Genomic DNA, 19,958 nt, shown 5'->3' on the forward strand with positions numbered 1-19,958 from the left:
TGGCAGCTCTTCTGACGGTGGCGGGGGGGGGGGGGGGTCTGTGCTGATAATCAGGGCATTGATTATCAGCACAGCCCCCATCAGAGGTGCCAATCACATATATAGATCAGTGCCCATAAAATGCCAATCAGTGCCTATCAAAAATGTCGATCAGCGCCCATCAGTAATGCCTGTCAGTGCCTCATCATTAGTGCTGCCTATCAGTGCCCTCTATTAGTCCCGATCAGTGCCACCTATCAGTGTCCATAAGCACCTATCAGTGTCACCTATCAGTGCCTATCATTGCCGCCTATCAGTGCCCATCATTGCCCCCTATTAGTGCCCATCAGTGCCACATATTAGTGCCCATGAGTGTTGCCTATCAGTGCCCATCAGTGCCACCTATCCGTGTCCATCAGTGCTGCATATCAGTGCTGCCTATCAGTGCCCACCATTCCCTCTTATCAGTGCAACCTATCAGTGCTGCATATTAATGCCTCCTCATCAGTGCCCATCAGTGCCACCTTATCAGTGCCACCTCATAATTGCCCATCAATGCTGCCTCATCAGTGCCTGTCAGTGCAGCCTCATCAGTGTTCGTCAGTGAAGGAGAAAACAAAATCTTATAACAGAAACAAAGAAAAACTTTTATTTATTTTTTTTTTATTTTATTTTATTTTTTTTTTAATTTGTTAAGCAAAAAATTAAAAACCCAGTGGTGATTAAATTACACCAAAAGAAAGATCTATTTGTGGGAAAAAAATGAAATTTAATTTAGGCACAGCCTTGCATGGCGGGAAGGGGTTGAAAGTGCCCTGTATTTAACCACTTCTGGACCGGAAGATTTTCCCCCTTAATGACCAGGCCATATTTTGCGATTCGGCACTGCACTATTTAACCACTTTACCACTAGAGCATTTTGCTGTCTTACGTCTGGGCCACTTTTTGCGATTCGGCGCTGTGCGACTTTAACTGACAATTGCGCGGTCGTGCGACGCCGTACCCAAACGAAATTGAGGTCCTTTTTTTCCCAACAGAGCTTTCTTTTGGTGGTATTTGATCACCTGTGCGATTTTTACTTTTTGCGCTATAAACAAAAAAATAGCGTTTATTTTGAAAAAATAACAATATTTTTCACATTTTTTTATATGAAATTCCCCCCAAAAAAGATGTAAAAACCAATTTTTTTTTAAAATTTTTGGCCAATTTGTTTTCTGCTACCCATGTTTGGTAAAAAAAAATCGCAATAAGCGTATTTTGATTGGTTTGCGCAAAAGTTATTGCGTTTACTAACAAAGGGAAAGATTTATGTAATTTTTGGTGTTTTTTTTTTTTAACGAGTAATGGCGGCGATCTGAGATTTTTTTTTGCGGGACTGCGACATTGCGGCGGACAGATCGGACCCTTGACTGACATTTTTGACACTTTTGGGGGTACCAGTGACATTACTGCAGTAATCAGTGCTATAAATATGCACTGTTACTGTAAAAATGACACTGGCAGGGAAGGGGTTAATTTTATTGGAGAGGGAGGGGTTAATGTATGCCTGGTGCTTACTGACGTGTGGGGGGGGGAGGTGACTGTGTGAGACAGGGACAGATCGGATGTCCAGCTATGCTGAACACTCCGATCTGTCACTCCCTGTCACTGAGGAGATCCACCCGCTTGTGTTTACACAGGCGGGCGGATCTCCACAGTAGATCCCCGACGATCGGGGCAGAGCAGCGGCGATCGCCGCTGCTCCTCCCCTGGCCCGACTCCCGCTGTGAATGAAAACAGCGGGAGCGCGCCTCTGGTGGCGCGCGAGCGCCGCCTACAGGGGAGGAGTCTGGCGACGTAGGTCTACGTCGTCAGACGGGAACGAGCCACTTTGCCGCAGTACTTAGCGGTAAAGTGGTTAATGAACAATTGCGCAGTCATGCAACGCTGTACCCAAATAAAATTGATGTCCTTTTTTCCCCACAAATAGAGCTTTCTTTTGGTGGTATTTGATCACCTCCGCAATTTTTATTTTTTGCTCTATAAACAAAAAAAGAGCGACAATTTTGAATAAAAAAACAATATTTTTCACATTCTGCTATATAACATTCCCCAAAAAAAAAAATGTAAAAATCAAATTTTTTTAACATTTTAGGGCAATTTGTTTTCTGTTACATATTTTTGGTAAAAAAAAATCGCAATAAGCGTATTTTGATTGGTTTGCACAAAAGGTATCACGTCTACTAACTATGGGAAAGATTTATGTAATTTTTTTTTTTTTTTTTTCCAAAAAGATTTTTATTTATGTAATTTTTATTGTTTTTTTTTACTAGTAATGGCAGCGATCTGCCATTTTTTTGCGGGATAGATCGGACCCCTAATTGACATTTTTGACACTTTGGGGGGGGGGGGGGAACCAGTGACATTACTACAGTAATCAGTGCTAAAAATATGCACTGTTACTGTACTAATGACACTGGCAGGGAAGGAGTTAACACTGTGGATGATCAATGGGTTAAATGTGAGCCTAGGGGAGTGATTCTAACTGTATGGGGGCGGGGCTTATGGAATGATCATAGAGACCTGTAATCCTATATAGAAGGATCACAGGAGCTCTGTGATCATTCCAGAGAGAAGAACGGTCAGCTGTGTTTACAAAAGCTGACCGTTATTCTCTCTAAGCGGGGAACTATCGCGGGTGTCAGTCGGCAATTGGAACCAGTTGCCCCATGCATCGGAGTCCCCGCTGCCGAGTGGGGGCGGGAGCGCCCTGTCAACGGCGCGCGTTCGCCCCCTAGCTGACGTTGTGCGACTGATGTAGCCCTACGTCGGTTCGCGCAGGAGGGCCTGCCGCAGTATATATATATATATATAAGGTGGGTGGTCCGGAACCGGTTAAGTGGTTAAGGGCACATTCAACAAGAGCAGTTGCTACCTGGGCAGCATATTGTTGTGTTTCACTGAAGACGACCTCTAAGGTAGCGACTTGGTTCCCTTGGAACGCCTTCTTTCACTACAAAATAGATCTGGCCCAGCTGACTATGGTGGAATTTAGACGATCTGTTGTAGGGACTTGTCATTAAAACTTCCCTTTGTGTTGTATCCTCCCATCTGGTGAGTTAATTCCCAGTGTATGCTGCCATGACACCCAAGGAAAACGAAAAATTGTATACCCACCTTTCCATAATTTTCCTTTCCTGGTGCATTTTCATAACAGCATACAGGGTCTCAATCTTGAGGTGATAGTTATGGAGAATGCTATGGGGATAATTCTTCAGAGCTTTATAGTTTATTGGTCCTATCTGGTTGAAGAGGGGAGCAACAACCTAGTGTATGCTGCCATGAAGATACATCAGGAAAGCAAAATTACGGAAAGGTGAGTATACAATTTTCTGTTTTCTGCCAGATGTAAAGAGTGCTCTCTTGTCATCTGTAATTACATGAAAGTTCACTAAACTGACCACCTATGTATTTATATATAGTGATCATAACGCCCCCTCAATTGCCTCCTCTCAATAGAGAATAAGTTCAGTTCAGGTAATCGTTCCTCATAGCTGAGCTCCTCCATGCCTCTTATCAGTTTGGTTGCCCTTCTCTGCACTCTAGCTAGTTCTTCGATATCTTTTTTGTGAACTGGTGCCCAAAAGCGAACTGCATATTTCAGATGAGGAGTAACTAATGATTTGTACAGGGGCAAAACAATGTCTCTCTCTCAATCTCTGGAGTCTTTACCTTATTTCAGTGGTTCTCAATTCTGGTCCTCGGGACCCACTAACAGGCCAGATTTTAAGTATTACCTTGGGGGATGCAGACTAGAATACTGCAATCACTGAGCAGCAAATTAGATCACCTGTGATGTAATTTAGTTATCTTGCAAACCTGGCCTGTTGGTGGGTCCCGAGGACCGGAGTTGAGAACCACTGCCTTATTTAATACTAGAAGTTATTTTTATAGTTTTAGAAACCGTAACTTGGCACTGCATTTTTATTATTAAGTTTATGATCTACCAAAACACCCAGATCCTTTTCCACCATTGGCTCCCTCTTGATTAGGCATATAAGATTAGCATTACACCTATACATACAGTATATCTATGTTTTCTCTAAACCATACATGTTACTTTTAAAAGACTCTTGGACGTACATCTCAAAGATCACAACATTCAGGGGTATGGGAAATGAATATGTCCACGCACACCTACACAGGTTGAACTGGATGAACTATTGTCTTTATTCAACCTCAACTACTATGTAACTATGTGTAAATTCACTATGGATTAGTGATTTAGAGACCCAGTTCTCTATAAAAGACAGTCATTTTTTTCTGTGTTGATTAGAGCAATCAATCAGCATTTGTTCCCAATAGCAATGTTAGTATTTTTTCTCTCACTCTGTTACTTATTGGTATTTTGGTATCTTTCTTTCACTGTGTTTTCCATAATACTCAAATCATATTTTCCTTTAAAAGTGGCCCAGAGCACTTTCCATTTTCCATCTCTCACTGTTGCCTGTAGCAAGCAATCAGTATTTTTCTGTCTCTCACTGTAAAATAAGAAACTAACCAATAAGCATTTTTCTTTAAAAGTGACACAAACCGCATTATTTTTTATGCTTGCCATTATTTGAACTATTATTTACTGCAAGTTAAGTATTATTGGTTTTTTTTAGGTATCTTTAGCTTTTATTGCACAAACACTAAATGCTCCTTCTCCATTTCCCATCAGACTAACTTGAACTGATTTTATATTTTCCTGGAGACTCTTTTTGGGCACATAATATTCTGTACCATCCACAAAGTAAATAATACTTCAGCTATGTCAAGACAAAGAACTCTTTATAAAGGATGACATCACTTACAAACTCCTCATGGACCTGTTATAGAGGAAAGAGTTTCAGACCACTAAAGCAGGGACAGTTAAGTACAGAGATATATTTTAACAAACAATGAGTACTTTTTGCTGGATTGTATTAGCTACACTTAGAAATATTAATTTAACCTTTATAAATATTAGAAGTCAGGCCCATAGCATTGCACATATCCATATTTGTTTCCCAAAGTTTAAACAGAAAATATATTCCCTAAAATAGTACATGCATCAAATAGACCACCACCTTTCTTTCCACGTAAGGCTTGTGGTTTTGTCATTGAGCACCTAGTAAAGATAGCATGCTACTAAGAGATACCTGCCTCCTTTGTAGCTTTTCCATGAATAGTATTTGCCTCGAAATGCCACATTGTCAAATTCTGCACACTGCATTTCCCGGAAGTCCTGTGATCCTGGTGGGCAGTCCTGGAAAAGAAAATTCAAATGAGTTATTTATTGAGGCAATTTGGATGTTATATGGTGGTAAACTAAATAAACTATGTATGCAAGAGCATAAGTTGAGGGTCCCTGTCTCTTAGAACCTGAAATCAAGGCTAAACAAATGGTATTCAAATACAAAACATCTGCCGCTGTACAGGAGTTTCCTACAGTAAAGACTGGCCAGTGCTGCTCGGTCTCCTTGTGCAGTGTGACTGGTCAGGCAGCTTGCTGACTATGTGCAGGTCAGTGATAATGTTGCTTCTATTTTACAAAGGCATTGGTGAACACAAAGTGGAATTTATATCTTTGATACTGAGGAATGTATTTCGATAAATGTTTTTTTTTTCTGCCCAGAGTTCAGTATTAACCACTTGCCGACTGCCTAACGCCGATCTACGTCGGCATTCAGCCCCTCACAGGCAAAGTGACGTAGGGCTACGTCACTAGCTTGTGAGGGTCTAGGGAGCGAGCGCGCGCCCCCGGAGGCACGCTCCCGCTCCCGGGTGGTCACGGACCCCCCCGCGCGTGTGACCAGCGGACCCGATGTCCGCCGGTCACTCGGCGATCGGCGGGGGAGAGGGAGAATGTCAGGCAGCTTGTGTAAACAAGCTGCCTGTCATTCTCCTCGCTGTAAAGACACTGATAAAACGGATCTAGTATGTAGATCCGTTGATCAGTGTCCTTACAGCTCAAGCCACAGCCAATCACAGTAGAAAGCACGTCCCTAGGGATACACACAGCCCCTCCCTTCCAAATAAAGTTAACCCCTTCACAACCAGTGTATTTTTACAGTAACAGTGCATATGTATAGCACTGATTACTGTAGAAATGTCACTGGTAACCCCAAAAGTGTCACAAATGTCAGTCAAGGGTCCGATCTGTCCGCCCCAATGTCGCAGTACCGCAAAAAAAAAAATCGCAGATCGCCACCATTACGCGTTAAAAAAAAAAACAACAAAAATGACAAAAATCTTTCCCTTTGTTAGTAAACGCGATAACTTTTGCGCAAACCAATCAAAATACGCTTTTTGCGATTTTTTTTACCAAACATAGGTAGCATAAAACAAATTAGCCGAAAATTTTAAAAAATTTTGATTTTTACTTTTTTTTTTGGGGGAATTTCATATAAAAAAATGTGAAAAATATTGTTATTTTTGTAAAATTGACGCTCTTTTTTTGTTTATAGCGCGTGATCAAAAAATCGCACAGGTGATCAAATACCACCAAAAGAAAGCTCTGTTTGTGGGAAAAAAAGGACGTCAAATTCGTTTAGGTACAGCGTCGCACGACCGCGCAATTGTCCGTTAAAATCACGCAGTGCCGAATCGCAAAATACCCCCTGGTCAGGAAGGGGGTAAAATCTTCCGGGGCTTAAGTGGTTAAAGGAGAAGTATGGTGAAGCATGGCCAAAGCTCTTTTGGCCATACTTCTCCTGTGGGTCACAGTAGTGCACTTATTTCTGCCGATAGTTGGCTAAAGTCTGCTGTCGGCTGACATAACAGAGCTGGTCTAGGCTCTGCAGGGATCCTGACAAATCTTAGATTGTAAGCTCTAACGTGCAGGACTCTCTGATTCCTACTGTATTAAAGTGTATTGTACTTGTACTGTTTACCCTCAAAGTGTAAAGCGCTGCATAAACAGTCGGCGCTATATAAATCCTGTATAATAATAATAATATCTGGATCTGCTCAGATGCCTGACTGGCAGCTGGCTCAGTCTCTCAGCGGGCCACTGAGAGCCCCTGAGCCAACAGCTTCCTCCCCCTTAACAGTCCAGTGTTCCATTGAGCGCTGGAGGGGCAGAGCACAGAGCAGGGGCATACATTCACAACTCTGTGCTCAGAGCGGACCCAAGAACTGAGTGATCAGCAATCTTTGATCACTGAGTTCTTGGTGTAGAGCCAGCAGGGGACAGCTGCAGCATCGGATCAATACTGGAGCCATCTAGGTGAGTATGTAAGTTTGTTCTTTTACATCCCCACATTTATCTTTTAAGAACAGACCCATTCTAAATCGCTGTCACCAGTGCAATCCTAGACTGCTTAGTGTTTGCTCTTTTTTTTAAAACCTTGCAAGCCTTTTACCCTTTGGTCAGAAATTACATTTCATAATCGTTCTTTAAATGACATAGGGCAGATGGAATTCTGAAAAGTATAGGAAAATTTTACACTGGCAACAAAAAAACCTGTTAGTCAGTGTAACCCCTCCCACTGCCATTTCACTTTAGTTTATTGCTAGTGTCCTAAGGGTACAGACAGCTTTTCTCCTTAGAGAAAAGCAACAACTATTTTTTCCTTTTTTAACCAAGGTGTTATGCTTAGTGTGGGGAGTTGTCCCTGTAGGGGAGAACACAATGAGTAGTACCAGCAGCTATAGCTATATAATCGCATGCTAGAAATCCAACATTCTGTTTGTAATAAAGTCGATGGATGGATCGACTTGGGTACAATCAGCCTGCCCATAGTTGGATCGAATCTTGGCCAGTCCTTGTGAACCAACCAAGATTCAAACCATCTATGGCTATGACTGTTGTGGGTGACCTCCTACTGAGTGAACACTTGACATAGACTTAGTAGTCAATGTCTAACAAGCTGCTCAAACTCTTCAAAAGATCAGTTGGACCTGAACTTCCAGAAGACAGTGCTGGAACTGACTCATCGCTTAGGTATCTAGGTCTCCTTCTAAATACTACTCAGTCCAGGGTTTTTATTTCTCAAGACAAACTCCTGACTCTTCACTCAAGGGTTACAAAGCTGACAGGTTGACTTCCTCAGTTGTCGTCTGGACTCACCTCTTCCCCCAAGAGGTGTTTCAAGAGCGATGTTACTGGTGGTGAATGCCAGATGGTGACACTCTGGCTTCCAGATTTAACAAAAAACTAACAAAATTTGTCTTCAGGTCCAGGGATCCTGTAGCCATGGCATAGGATGACTTTGTGGGATCAGTTTAAACTGATCTATGTCTTTCCTCCTCTTCTTCGTAGAATCAGGACAGAAGGCATTCCGATGATACTCATTGCACTGATCTGGCTCAGGTAATCGGACCTCATCACAAACCTAGTAGACTCTCTCTGGGCTCTTCAAAATAGTCCAAATTTTTTGTCCCAAGGACTAGTTTACACCCCTGTTTCAGAATCAGAATTGCTGGCTTTACCAGCATGGTTGTTGAAGCTCAGGTCCTGCTCCCATAGTTCCCCCTGTGACTCCATGGATTTTCAACCTGCTTCTGTCAGCAATTCAAGTGCAGGTTTTGAACCTATCAAATATATTTCTCAGTTCATGTAACCCACATGTTAGCCTTCCTCCTGGCCATCTCCTCTTTACTGTGAGTTTCTAGGTTGGTGGCCCTGTCTTGCAAAGAGCCTTTTTCTTGTGATACACAGGTACAAGCTTGTCTTGAGTCCTAGTGCCTCCCTTTCCTTAGGGTGGTTTCATCCCTTCACCTTCACCAAGACATTGTGCTTCCATACGTCTGTCTTGTGCTAATACATAATAAGTAGATTTTCCTCAATTGTTTTGATGTGATACAAGCTGAGTATATTTCCCAGCTACCTATTCCTTTAGGGGAACGGTCTCTCTTTTCATCATTCCTTAATGATATTCCTTAGTGATAGCCTGCCTCTCATTAGATGCCGCTTTCTGGCATGGGACACCACTTTTTAAGATTTCATGGTTAGTATTCAGTTTGTACATTCTTTAAAGGTATAAGTTCAGTCATCTGCTGATGCAAGCTTTGGAGAGAAGGTTCCTCAAGCAGCTCCATGAACTGCAACTAGTGCCCTGTTTTACCCTGTGATTTTTGTGGATTTGCTTGCGTTTTGTTTGCTGTGTTGTCCACTGCTAAGTTGGATTGCTTATGGAATTCTTTCTGCTCTGTGTTCTTTAATGAACAGTTTCAGAAAACAGGAATTTTGACTTACCCTAAAATCCATTTCTTGGAGTTCAATAGGACACATGTCTCCTACTTATTTTATGATCTCTCCTGCCATTGCTTTTGCAAGGAATTGAAGCTTGATGGTAGTCAAAGGGATTATACTAACAGTTTTTTGTTGTTAGTTTCTAAATCTGTAGGTGTTAAAATAGCCCATACATCTCAGAATTCCTTCTGCCCTCTGTCCCTAATGAACTCCATTAAAAAGATTTTATGATGTCAAAATCCTGGTTTTCCATGCTAAGTATCCTTTGTTTCTATACTGGGTTTTTCTTTTTTTTTTTTTTTTTTTTAGATTTACTTGCAGGAATTCCCTTTAGGAATTTTGACTTACCCTAAAATCCTTTTCTTGGAGTTCAATAGGACACATGTCTCCTACTTATTTTATGATCTCTCCTGCTATTGCTTTTGCAAGGAATTGAAGCTTGATGGTAGTCGAAGGGATTATACTAACAGTTTTTTGTTGTTAGTTTCTAATTCTGTAGGTGTTAAAATAGCCCATACATCTCAGAATTCCTTCTGCCCTCTGTCCCTAATGAACTCCATGAAAAAGATTTTATGATGTCAAAATCCTGCTTTTCCATGCTATGCATCCTTTGTTTCTATACTGGGTTTTTCTTTTTTTCTTTTTTTTAGCTCTACTTGCAGGAATTCCCTTCAGCCTTCTTTAACTGTTTTACTCTTAGGAATTGCTGCAGGGTGAATGCAGGGTCAATGATGTCAGAAGGATGCCACCTGGAACAAGGAGTTGTGAGGAGCAAAGTGTGAAGATCCATTGCTCAATCCTTCCACATGTTTAATGTATGTGTGGGATGCTTTGGGAAAACACTGGGCGTGCGAAGGAACTCAGAGTTCTATTTTGGCTGTGTTGCTGACATTTGGGGTTCCATACCTCTCTATTATTATAGAGAGGAAAGAGGGAAGAAACTGCATGTAATCCTTGCCTCAGAACTCATAGCATGCTGTTAGTGAGTTTGCTCACAAGTTTGCATAGCAAATTGATTTTTACCTGTGTACCAAATTATTAAAGGGGTATACACACATTTGGATTGAGTAGCGTTTGTATAACATGCATACTACATACCTATGGACACCCAGAAATAAATAATGCTGGGCAGAGAATACAAATAAAACTTAAAGCAGTACTAAACCCAAAAGCAACCGTATATTGTTGCACCGTACCAATTTTTAGATGTGATTGCTGCATTACTTTTTTTAGGCTTTCTTTTATTTTTACCTGGTGATCTAGCCAGTAAAGAAGGCCATACATGGATCCAAACCAGACAAAAGTTGAATCCATGTATGAGCAGGCTTGGTTGTACACAAGTGCCTCTATCGATCGACTTGTGTACAACCAGCCTGTTGAAAAAGGTTCTCTCAATCAGCCGGCGATGCTGATCAATGTATTCTGACAGCAGGGAAGTCTCCCATTATCAGAATACAATAGCTTAGCGGGAGGGATTCCCTCATCCACATTGAGTGTGTGCATGAGGGAATCAATTCATTTTCTTTTGTACAACCCGCTGATTGAGCGTAAGAAAAAAAATCACTTGTGTATAATTAGTATTAGTCTGTTGCTTTAATACAGTACAAGCTGTTCTGCAGATGTAGCAGTTTGAAGGTTGAGACAAACCATTTGTCACTGACAGCGGTGATTACACTGGTCAGCTTTTATTTATTTATGTTTATTATGTTCCCAAAAGGAACAAAACTGTTTCGTAACTGCTTATAAAGTGTTAACTGAAGTTCAGCTTTGATTTGTTTAGTTTATCTAAATCTGCTAGCACATATAACACTACCCCTAAACTGACAATGCTGCTGTCCATAAACATCTCTGTCACTCCTTTATCCAAAGTAGGGCCACTCTATTATAGAGGTGTGTTACTGGCCAGGTCACCAGGGGAAAAAAAGCCTAAAAAAAGCAAATCGAATGCAGTCATCGCATTTAAGGATTAGTAAGCTGCAATATAATACATTTTTGGTTTTGGGTTTAATACTGCTTTAAGGTGTATTTGTTACCTCCCAAATTTCTGGCCTAAGTAGTCACCCTAGCCCAAGGGCTAAACCAAAGAATATATAGGCAACGATAAGCTAAGGGTCAATGTAAGACTCGGCAGCCTTTGGAAGCTGAAACTAGCTCACTGATATTCTAAAAAATTGTAGCCTTGAATCTGCCAAAGGCCATCTGACCATCCGACAACTATGCTGGGTACAGAACATGAAAGACGTACTCAAAAGTCTCCTCCTACTCACTCAAAGTTTCTCTCTTTAATGACTTTACTAAAGCCTAAAAGCCACTTTTGGAAAAAGAAGTCCATGAAGATTAAATATTTCAGGCAGCAGATTTCCTGTTGAACCTTTTTTTCATTTTGTTTTTACTAAGCTGTCCCAATGGACATCTATGCAGGATAGACAAATAGAATTCAACTTTTGTAAAAGTTAGAGAGTATTTACAGTCAGGTCCATCAATATTGGAACATCGACACAATTTGAATCTTTTTGGCTCTATACACCTCCACAATGGATTTGAAATGAAACAAACAAGATGTGCTTTAACTGCAGACTTTCAGCTTTAATTTGAGGGTATTTACATCCAAATCAGGTGAACAGAGTAGGAATTACAACGGTTTGTATATGTGCCTCCCACTTTTTAAGGGACCACAAGTAATGGGACAATTGGCTGCTCAGCTGTTACATGGCCAGGTGTGTGTTATTCCCTCATTATCCCATTTACAAGGAGCAGATAAAAGGTCCAGAGTTCATTTCAAGTGTGCTATTTGCATTTGGAATCTGTTGCTGTCAACTCTCAATATGAGATCCAAGAGAGCTGTCACTATCAGTGAAGCAAGCCATCATTAGGCTGAAAAAACAAAACAAACCCATCAGAGAGATTGCAAAAACATTAGGTGTGGCCAAATCAACTGTTTGGAACATCTTTAAAAAGAAAGAACGCACCGGTGAGCTCAGCAACACCAAAAGACCCAGAAGACCACAGAAAACAACTGTGGTGGATGAATTCTTTTCCTGGTGAAAAAAAAAAACACCCTTCACAACAGTTGGCCAGATCAAGAACACTCTCCAGCAGGTAGGTGTATGTGTGTCAAAGTCAACAATCAAGAGAAGACTTCACCAGAGTGAATACAGAGGGTTCACCACAAGAATTAAACCATTGGGGAGTCTCAAAAACAGGAAGACCAGATTAGAGTTTGCCAAACAACATCTGAAAAAGCCTTCACAGTTCTGGAACAACATCCTATGGACAGATGAGACCAAGATCAAATTGTACCAGAGTGATGGGAAGAGAAGAGTATGGAGAAGGAAAGGAACTGCTCATGAGCCAAAGCATACCACCTCATCAGTGAAGCATGGTGGTGGTAGTGTCATGGCGTGGGCATGTATGGCTGCCAATGGAACTGGTTCTCTTGTATTTATTGATGATGTGACTGCTGACAAAAGCAGCAGGATGAATTCTGAAGTGTTTCGGGCAATATTATCTGCTCATATTCAGCCTAATGCTTCAGAACTCATTGGACGGCACTTCACAGTGCAGATGGACAAAGACCTAGCATACTGCGAAAGCAACCAAAGATTTTTTTAAGGGAAAGAAGTGGAATGTTATGCAATGGCCAAGTCAATCACCTGACCTGAATTTGATTGAGCATGCATTTCACTTGCTGAAGACAAAACTGAAGGGAAAATGCCCCAAGAACAAGCAGTAACTGAAGACAGTTGCAGTGGAGGCCTGGCAGAGCATCATCAGGGATGAAACCCAACGTCTGGTGATGTCTATGCGTTCCAGACTTCAGGCTGTAATTGACTGCAAAGGATTTGCAACCAAGTATTAAAAAGTGAAAGCTTGATTTATGATTGTTAATCTGTCCCATTACTTTTTGTCCCTTAAAAAGTGGGAGGCACATATACAAACTGTTGTAATTCCTACACCGTTCACCTGATTTGGATGTAAATACCCTCAAATAAAGCTGAAAGTCTGCAGTTAAAGCACATTTTGTTTGTTTCATTTCAAATTTATTGTGGTGGTGTATAGAGCCAAAAAGATTTGAATTGTGTAGATGTCCCAATATTTATGAACCTGACTGTATTTAATCTAAACATTTACTAAGCTGATGTTTGGTTTGTATTTGGGCCCTAAAATTGAATAATACTGATTACAGCTCGCTACTTTGGACAGTTATTTCCCTTCTTATTGTGTATTTGGGGCAGGGCATAAAGGGGAATCATCCCTATGGAACAAAACAAAAAAAAAAAAACATTTTTTCAAGGTCTTTAACTATTCTGTTCTCTATTAAAAACACAAACAAAACAAAAACTCTTGACTTTAGATAGTGTTCTGTTTTGCTAAAGCCAACCTTGCTACAAAAAGTCTATTAAATCTTATTTACATTGCTCCCCTTTCCCACATGCAAAACAAAAAAATAAATAAATAAAGAAAAATGTATTAAATATACCTCTGCCCATGGTGCCCAGGCAAAGGTGATTTCATTCTCCTTCTGGGGAGATCCTGGGAATGAGGAGAAGCCCAAATCTTGTGAGAACATGCTTCTGCAATGTGTGGGTCATTTTGCAAAATTTGAGCTAATCAGCATTCCCCATTATCTTGTGGATAAGAGAATGATTTCATTATTTGCAGTAAGGAAGTGGGAGGGATCATAAGTATATTTTGTTATTTAATTTCCCACAGGCTTTTGTTTTACAAATTTTACAGCATTTGGGCACTAGGGAGAGCAAAGTAAAAGTGTAACTAAAGGAACATTTATTTATTTTTTTTGGCGTTGGATGGAGTGGAGAGGGATTAGAACTCCTGTCAGTCTTTTTTGCTGTCAGTCCCCGCTAAAGAGATTCACTTTCTCTTTTTGACCTGTTTACTGTTGTCATCGAAAGTAAAATAAAAAAAGAAAGAAAGTACAAAAAAAAAAATTAAAATTTTGGGTTGACATTAGAAAAATAAAAGAGGGGAAGGGCTCTTTCACACGGGCGATCAGTTTTTTGGCTCCGCTCCGGTCCTTTTTTTTTTTTTTTCATGGAGCGGATGACACTTGTGTCATCCGCTCCGTATGTCTGCATATCATCCCATCCGTTTGCGGATGATATACGGACATAATATAAGTCTATGGGCATTGCGGATGTCAGTGGATGACACCGCTGACATCCGATTTTGCTTCCTTTCCGTTTTTTCAACGGAGGAAAAATAGGGTTCTGTTCCATTCCAAAACACGGAACAGAACTGAAAGGAAGAAAATCGGATGTCAGCGTATGGTCATCCGCTGACATCCGCAATGCCATTGACTTACATTATGTCCGTAAATCATCCGCAAAAAAATAGGATGATTTGCGGACATACGGAGCGCCCGTGTGAAAGGGCCCGAAATCTTTCACTCGGTACACTAGTTGTGGTGACACATCGGGATTCCCTCATTTTGGAGGGATTTCCTCTTATCTCTTGTTTTGGCTATGTAACAGGAAGTAAAGGGAAATCTCCCTAATGGGACACCAAAAAAAAGAACTTATGGGGGGTTATAACCCTCCCTTACTATGAAAAAAAAAAAGTTTTGCCTTTAGTTACACTTTAACAGGTGGACCTTGCTTGTATGGCATCTGCTTTAAAGTGTATAGCTAAAACATTTTTCTTTAGCTTTGAATAGAGGTAAATATTTTACATTTTTATTGCTGTCTGTGAGAAGGAAAAGGTAAGTAAGCACCTGGGTGAGAGAGAGGGGTTACTCTTTGGATAAATTAGGGGGCTAGAGACTGGGAGCTATAAGTTTTTTTTTATATATAAATGCAAACGTCCTTGCTCTCTACCTTAACCAGAGCTAAAAAAAAAAAAGTTTTGGCTTTACATATCCATATATTTATTAACTTGTTTCCATGCAGGTTTTAGAATAAAAGAACAGTATATCTGCTACTTAAATCTACAAACATACACACATGCCACAGTTTACGTGAGCTATACTCACATCAATATTGCAAGATCTATGTCGCTTCCTTTCCCCAAGGCAATATTTTCCTCCAATAGTTGGCCTAAACCCCAAAGCAGAAATCAAATTATTATTAATTACCTGGTTGGATATAAGTTAATTATAGAGTCAAACGGCCAGAAATTAAATCACAAAACAACATAGGTAATTAAACCTACCTTGGACTGTCACAATGCCTGACAGATGTGGACACTCCTCCTCCACAGGTCCTGCTGCATTCTCCCCAAGATGACCAGGGTCCCCAAGCTCCATCCACTCCTTCAGGTCGTGTCCCAAAAGGAACACATTCCCTTTTATAGCACCACTACAAATTAAAATAGTTATTATGAAGATGTCTTTGAACTAAAGCAATTATTTTGGATGTGAAATGGTCTCTTTGTTCTTTTCGATCCAAACATACAAAGCTCACTATTAGTGAAGTCCTTCCTGCCCCCTGCTCTTGGATTATTTACATCTTAGCATAATATATGGAAACATTACCTGCAACCTCCTCCATTATATTAGATTGGGGAACCCCATCTTCTACAATATATAGTAAACCACCCTCGGATTTGAGCAATTGTGTTTGTTGTGTTGGTTTTCACCACAAATATGGTTTATGCTAGTGGGTCTTCCTAAGGAAATATCCGGCACCCTCAAAGTCCCTTTTTTCTTTCCTTTTTTTTGTGTTATTTAATCTAAACATACAAAACATTTCCATGGAACATTTAGGAACCTTGAAGGTCTTTCTAAATATCTGAATGAATGGCTTGTAAAACATGATCAAAACTTTTTCATTTCCAGGATGAGCAACCCATGGATCAACTATTGCTGGGGACTCATGGGAAGGGGCTCTTGCACAATGTATCATTATTACACCATGGGCATGCTCAGAAGAACAGCAGGGGCATGAATACCAGTATGTGACGATGACTTGGGGTAGAAGAGCCTTTTCCACCATTAGTGCTGTATTTAAACATGTATTTAGACATCATGCAGCCTTAGCAAACAAGAATCTTAATGTCCATTGTACAAGCATCCCCCCTAATGCTAACATGTGCTGCTGGAAGCATCTTATGGTCTGCTTTATAAGCAGGACCATTTGTCAACTGTATAGATCACAAAACAAGAGAAAGGAGACATAACTTAATGTTTCGTGATCTATGGGACTCTTCTCAACATCTCCCGCACATCCTTTTTCTCTACAGTCATTTAGTCAAATTTAGCCACAAAGGCTAAAGTCCAAAGGTGGGCAGAAGAAAGAAACAAAATATTTAACTGTAATCACAATTGATAAATTGAGTCCTTGAGTCCAATTGAGGCTTGGCACCTTCTTAACCAGGCAACCCAAGGCACTGGCCCACAAGTGCCATTACAGTAAACTTTAACCACTTCAACCCTGCTCACGACCGCCGCTGCTCTGCCCCGATCGTCGGGGAATCGAGTGAGGAGATCTGCCCGCCTGTGTAAACAGAGCGGGCGGATCTCCTAAGTGACAGGGACTGACAGATTGGAGTGTTCAGCATAGCTGAACATCCGATCTGTCACTCAGTCACCTCCCCCCCCACACGTCAGTAAGCACCAGGCATACATTAACCCCTCCCTCTCCAATAAAATTAACTCCTTCCCTGCCAGTGTCATTTTTACAGTAACAGTGCATATATATAGCACTGATTACTGCAGTAATGTCACTGGTACCCCCAAAAGTGTCAAAAATGTCAGTCAAGGGTCCGATCTGTCCGCCGCAATGTCGCAGTCCCGCAAAAAAAATCGCAGATCGCCGCCATTACGCGTTAAAAAAAAACACCAAAAATGACAGAAATCTTTCCCGTAGTTAGTAAACGCAATAACTTTTGCGCAAACCAATCAAAATATGCTTATCGTGATTTTTTTTACCAGACATAGGTAGCAGAAAACAAATTGGCCAAAAATTTAAAAAAAATTAGATTTTTACATTTTTTTGGGGGGGATTTCATATAAAAAAATGTTAAAAATATTGTTATTTTTTCAAAATAAACGCTCTTTTTTTGTTTATAGTGCAAAAAGTAAAAAGCGCACAGGTGATCAAATACCACCAAAAGAAAGCTCTGTTTGTGGGAAAAAAAGGACTTAAATTTCGTTTGGGTACGGCGTCGCACGACCGCGCAATTGTCAGTTAAATTCGCACAGCGCCGAATCGCAAAAAGTGGCCTGGACGTAAGACAGCAAAATCCTCCGGTGGTAAAGTGGTTAAATAAAACCATTTTATTTTCTATTAAAGTTCAAGGTTGTGGGTGGAGGGTTAGGTTTTTATAAATTCATAACTATTTAGGGTTAGTATTTGATTGTATGTTGGGGGATTCATTTTAAATGTTTAGTTAAGGTTTAAATATATGTGTGGAGTAATTTATAGGGGTTGAATTGTAGGTTAGGCAAGGAATTTAGTTCAGCATTAGGGAGATTACAGGGTATATTTATAAAAGTTTACAGAACTTTGCCTCCTTTGAAACTGCATGTACATTTGTCCTGTTCAAATGTTGGGAAAATCGAATGTTACCAGGCTATTTTCTCTCCAGGTCAGGTGTTCCTCATTTTTAAAATCACTGTCAATCAGGGAAATATTGCATTATGGCCACTACATGGAGTAGATGATCATACGAATTTAATACTCTTGGCCATAGTAGCTATAATGTGTTTTTTTAAATCTTGATTCACACTATACTTGATGAGGAAAAATGAACGAGGAACAAAATATATGAACGAGGAAGAAATCTCCAACAGCAACAAGGAGAAAAAAATGTGATTCTCTAATAGAGTAGTGAAAGTCTAGAACCCCAGATAGCATTATATTGCTGTCTATGTCCCTCACAATAACTCTTTGTATCAATACTTTATCTATAGCTCCAAAAACGTACCAGAATATGTATGGGGTGTTTAAGGGGTGTCACCAGAGTGTATTGCAGAAATCCACTCACTAATTTTAAGTCACACTCTTGGGTGTGCTATATTTGCAGACCAAATACCAGTGAGCAATTAACTTTCATCGGTTTCTTTTTTATGCCGTAACTTGTTCTTATAATCCCTCTGGGTAATATTTCTTACCCCCTTTTCAATGGTATTAGTTTGACAGATGGTCCCTTCAGCAGCTGGAATGCTGTTAGTGATGCAGCGGCCAGTTTTGCTTAAACACCAAAGTTCACTGCATACCTCCTGAAAAGAGAAAACATGAAGCATTGAGATATTTGAGGTCTAGTATGCTTTTAAATGTAAAGATTCTAGTTCGAGTATTTGATAAAGAGCGTACAGTGTATTTCCACATTTGCAGGCAAATTGTGATAACTTCTATTTTTATATTTACCGCATTGATAAGCCCAGCACCACACTCCACATGGATCCACCACATCCTTTGGTAAACATACAGGCGTCACCCATAGTCCCCGCATCTTGCCACTCTTCATTTTTGGCCACGCCGCTCTAATCTGTTTTACCCAGATTGGGTTAAGCCTTAGAGTGGTACGGCCAAGGTGCAAGGACTAAAGCTGAAGTCTGTATATTTACCACAGGACATAGTGGATGTATGTGGAGTGAGGTCCTCAGCTTATCATTGTGGTGGATGAAGAGAGCTAGACATGCTCCTAGGGGGGCTGGCATCCAAAGCATGAGGAAAACCGACAAGAGGACAAGCAGGATGCTTTTAGATGGTGCTGCGTTTCTTATGCGGTCGCCTACTTTATATTTGTTACATGTTCCTATTCACATAGAAGAATATTTTAAACCCTTCCCGCCACCACCTCCCGGGCCTTTAAGAGGTTCTAAATCCCAGGAGGCGGAGGCGAGTATTCCAATCATGTGACCGCTGTGACTGGCTGTAACAGCGGTCACATGATCAGAACACTCCCGATCACAAGTATGCATCAGGAGTTTTCCAGGACTGTGCTTTCAACAAGGTGATTTGTTTGCACAGGGCCATGTGTAGACGGCCTCTCAGCGATAAATCTCATCCACCAAGAGGCTGCGGCGGGAAGTGGTTAAAATACCAAATTATCTTTTTTTTTTTTTCTCTTTTCTGGAAACTCCAGCATTGAAAAAAATTCTACTAGTGCTCTTTGATTATGGGCGGGGCTAATGAGTTGTGTTTTCTATAGTTAACCCTATCTGTGCTGTACTAGCAGATTTCATCTGTTATAAACTAGATTTGAACACTGTCCCAACAAAAAACTAAAATGCAAAATGATAGTTATCTCATTTGTTCTCATTGAATTGGCATTAACCACTTAAGCCCCGGAAGATTTTACCCCCTTCCTGACCAGGGGGTATTTTGCGATTCGGCACTGTGTGACTTTAACGGACAATTGCGCGGTTGTGCGACACTGTACCTAAACGAATTTGACGTTCTTTTTTCCCCACAAACAGAGCTTTCTTTTGGTGGTATTTGATCACCTGTGCGATTTTTTGATCATGTGCTATAAACAAAAAAAGAGCGTCAATTTTGCAAAAATAACAATATTTTTTCACATTTTTTTATATGAAATTCCCCAAAAAAATGTAAAAATCAAATCTTTTTAACATTCTCGGCCAATTTGTTTTATGCTACATATGTTTGGTAAAAAAAAATGCAAAAAGCATATTTTGATTAGTTTGCGCAAAAGTTATCGCGTTTACTAACAAAGGGAAAGATTTTTGTCATTTTTGTTGTTTTTTTTTTTAACGCGTAATGGCGGCGATCTGCGATTTTTTTTTTTGCGGGACTGCGACATTGCGGCGGACAGATTGGACCCTTGACTGACATTTTTGACACTTTTGGCATTACCA

General features: G+C 40.5%; 1 protein-coding gene across 1 annotated transcript in view; it reads right to left on the reverse strand.

Annotated features, from left to right (window-relative positions):
• Window positions 1-19,958, reverse strand: part of ADAMTS10 (ADAM metallopeptidase with thrombospondin type 1 motif 10) — a 110,779-nt gene that overhangs the window by 60,983 nt on the left and 29,838 nt on the right. The window contains exons 12-15 of the mRNA XM_082263585.1: window positions 18,249-18,356; window positions 15,347-15,492; window positions 15,168-15,231; window positions 5,146-5,248 (exon numbers count right to left, since the gene is read on the reverse strand). Coding sequence (XP_082119711.1) covers window positions 5,146-5,248; window positions 15,168-15,231; window positions 15,347-15,492; window positions 18,249-18,356 — 421 coding nt within the window. The remainder of the gene's footprint in view (window positions 1-5,145; window positions 5,249-15,167; window positions 15,232-15,346; window positions 15,493-18,248; window positions 18,357-19,958) is intronic.

The sequence above is a fragment of the Pelophylax lessonae genome (genome assembly GCF_965119305.1).
Source record: "Pelophylax lessonae genome assembly, chromosome: 1".
Taxonomy (NCBI): Eukaryota; Metazoa; Chordata; class Amphibia; order Anura; family Ranidae; genus Pelophylax; species Pelophylax lessonae.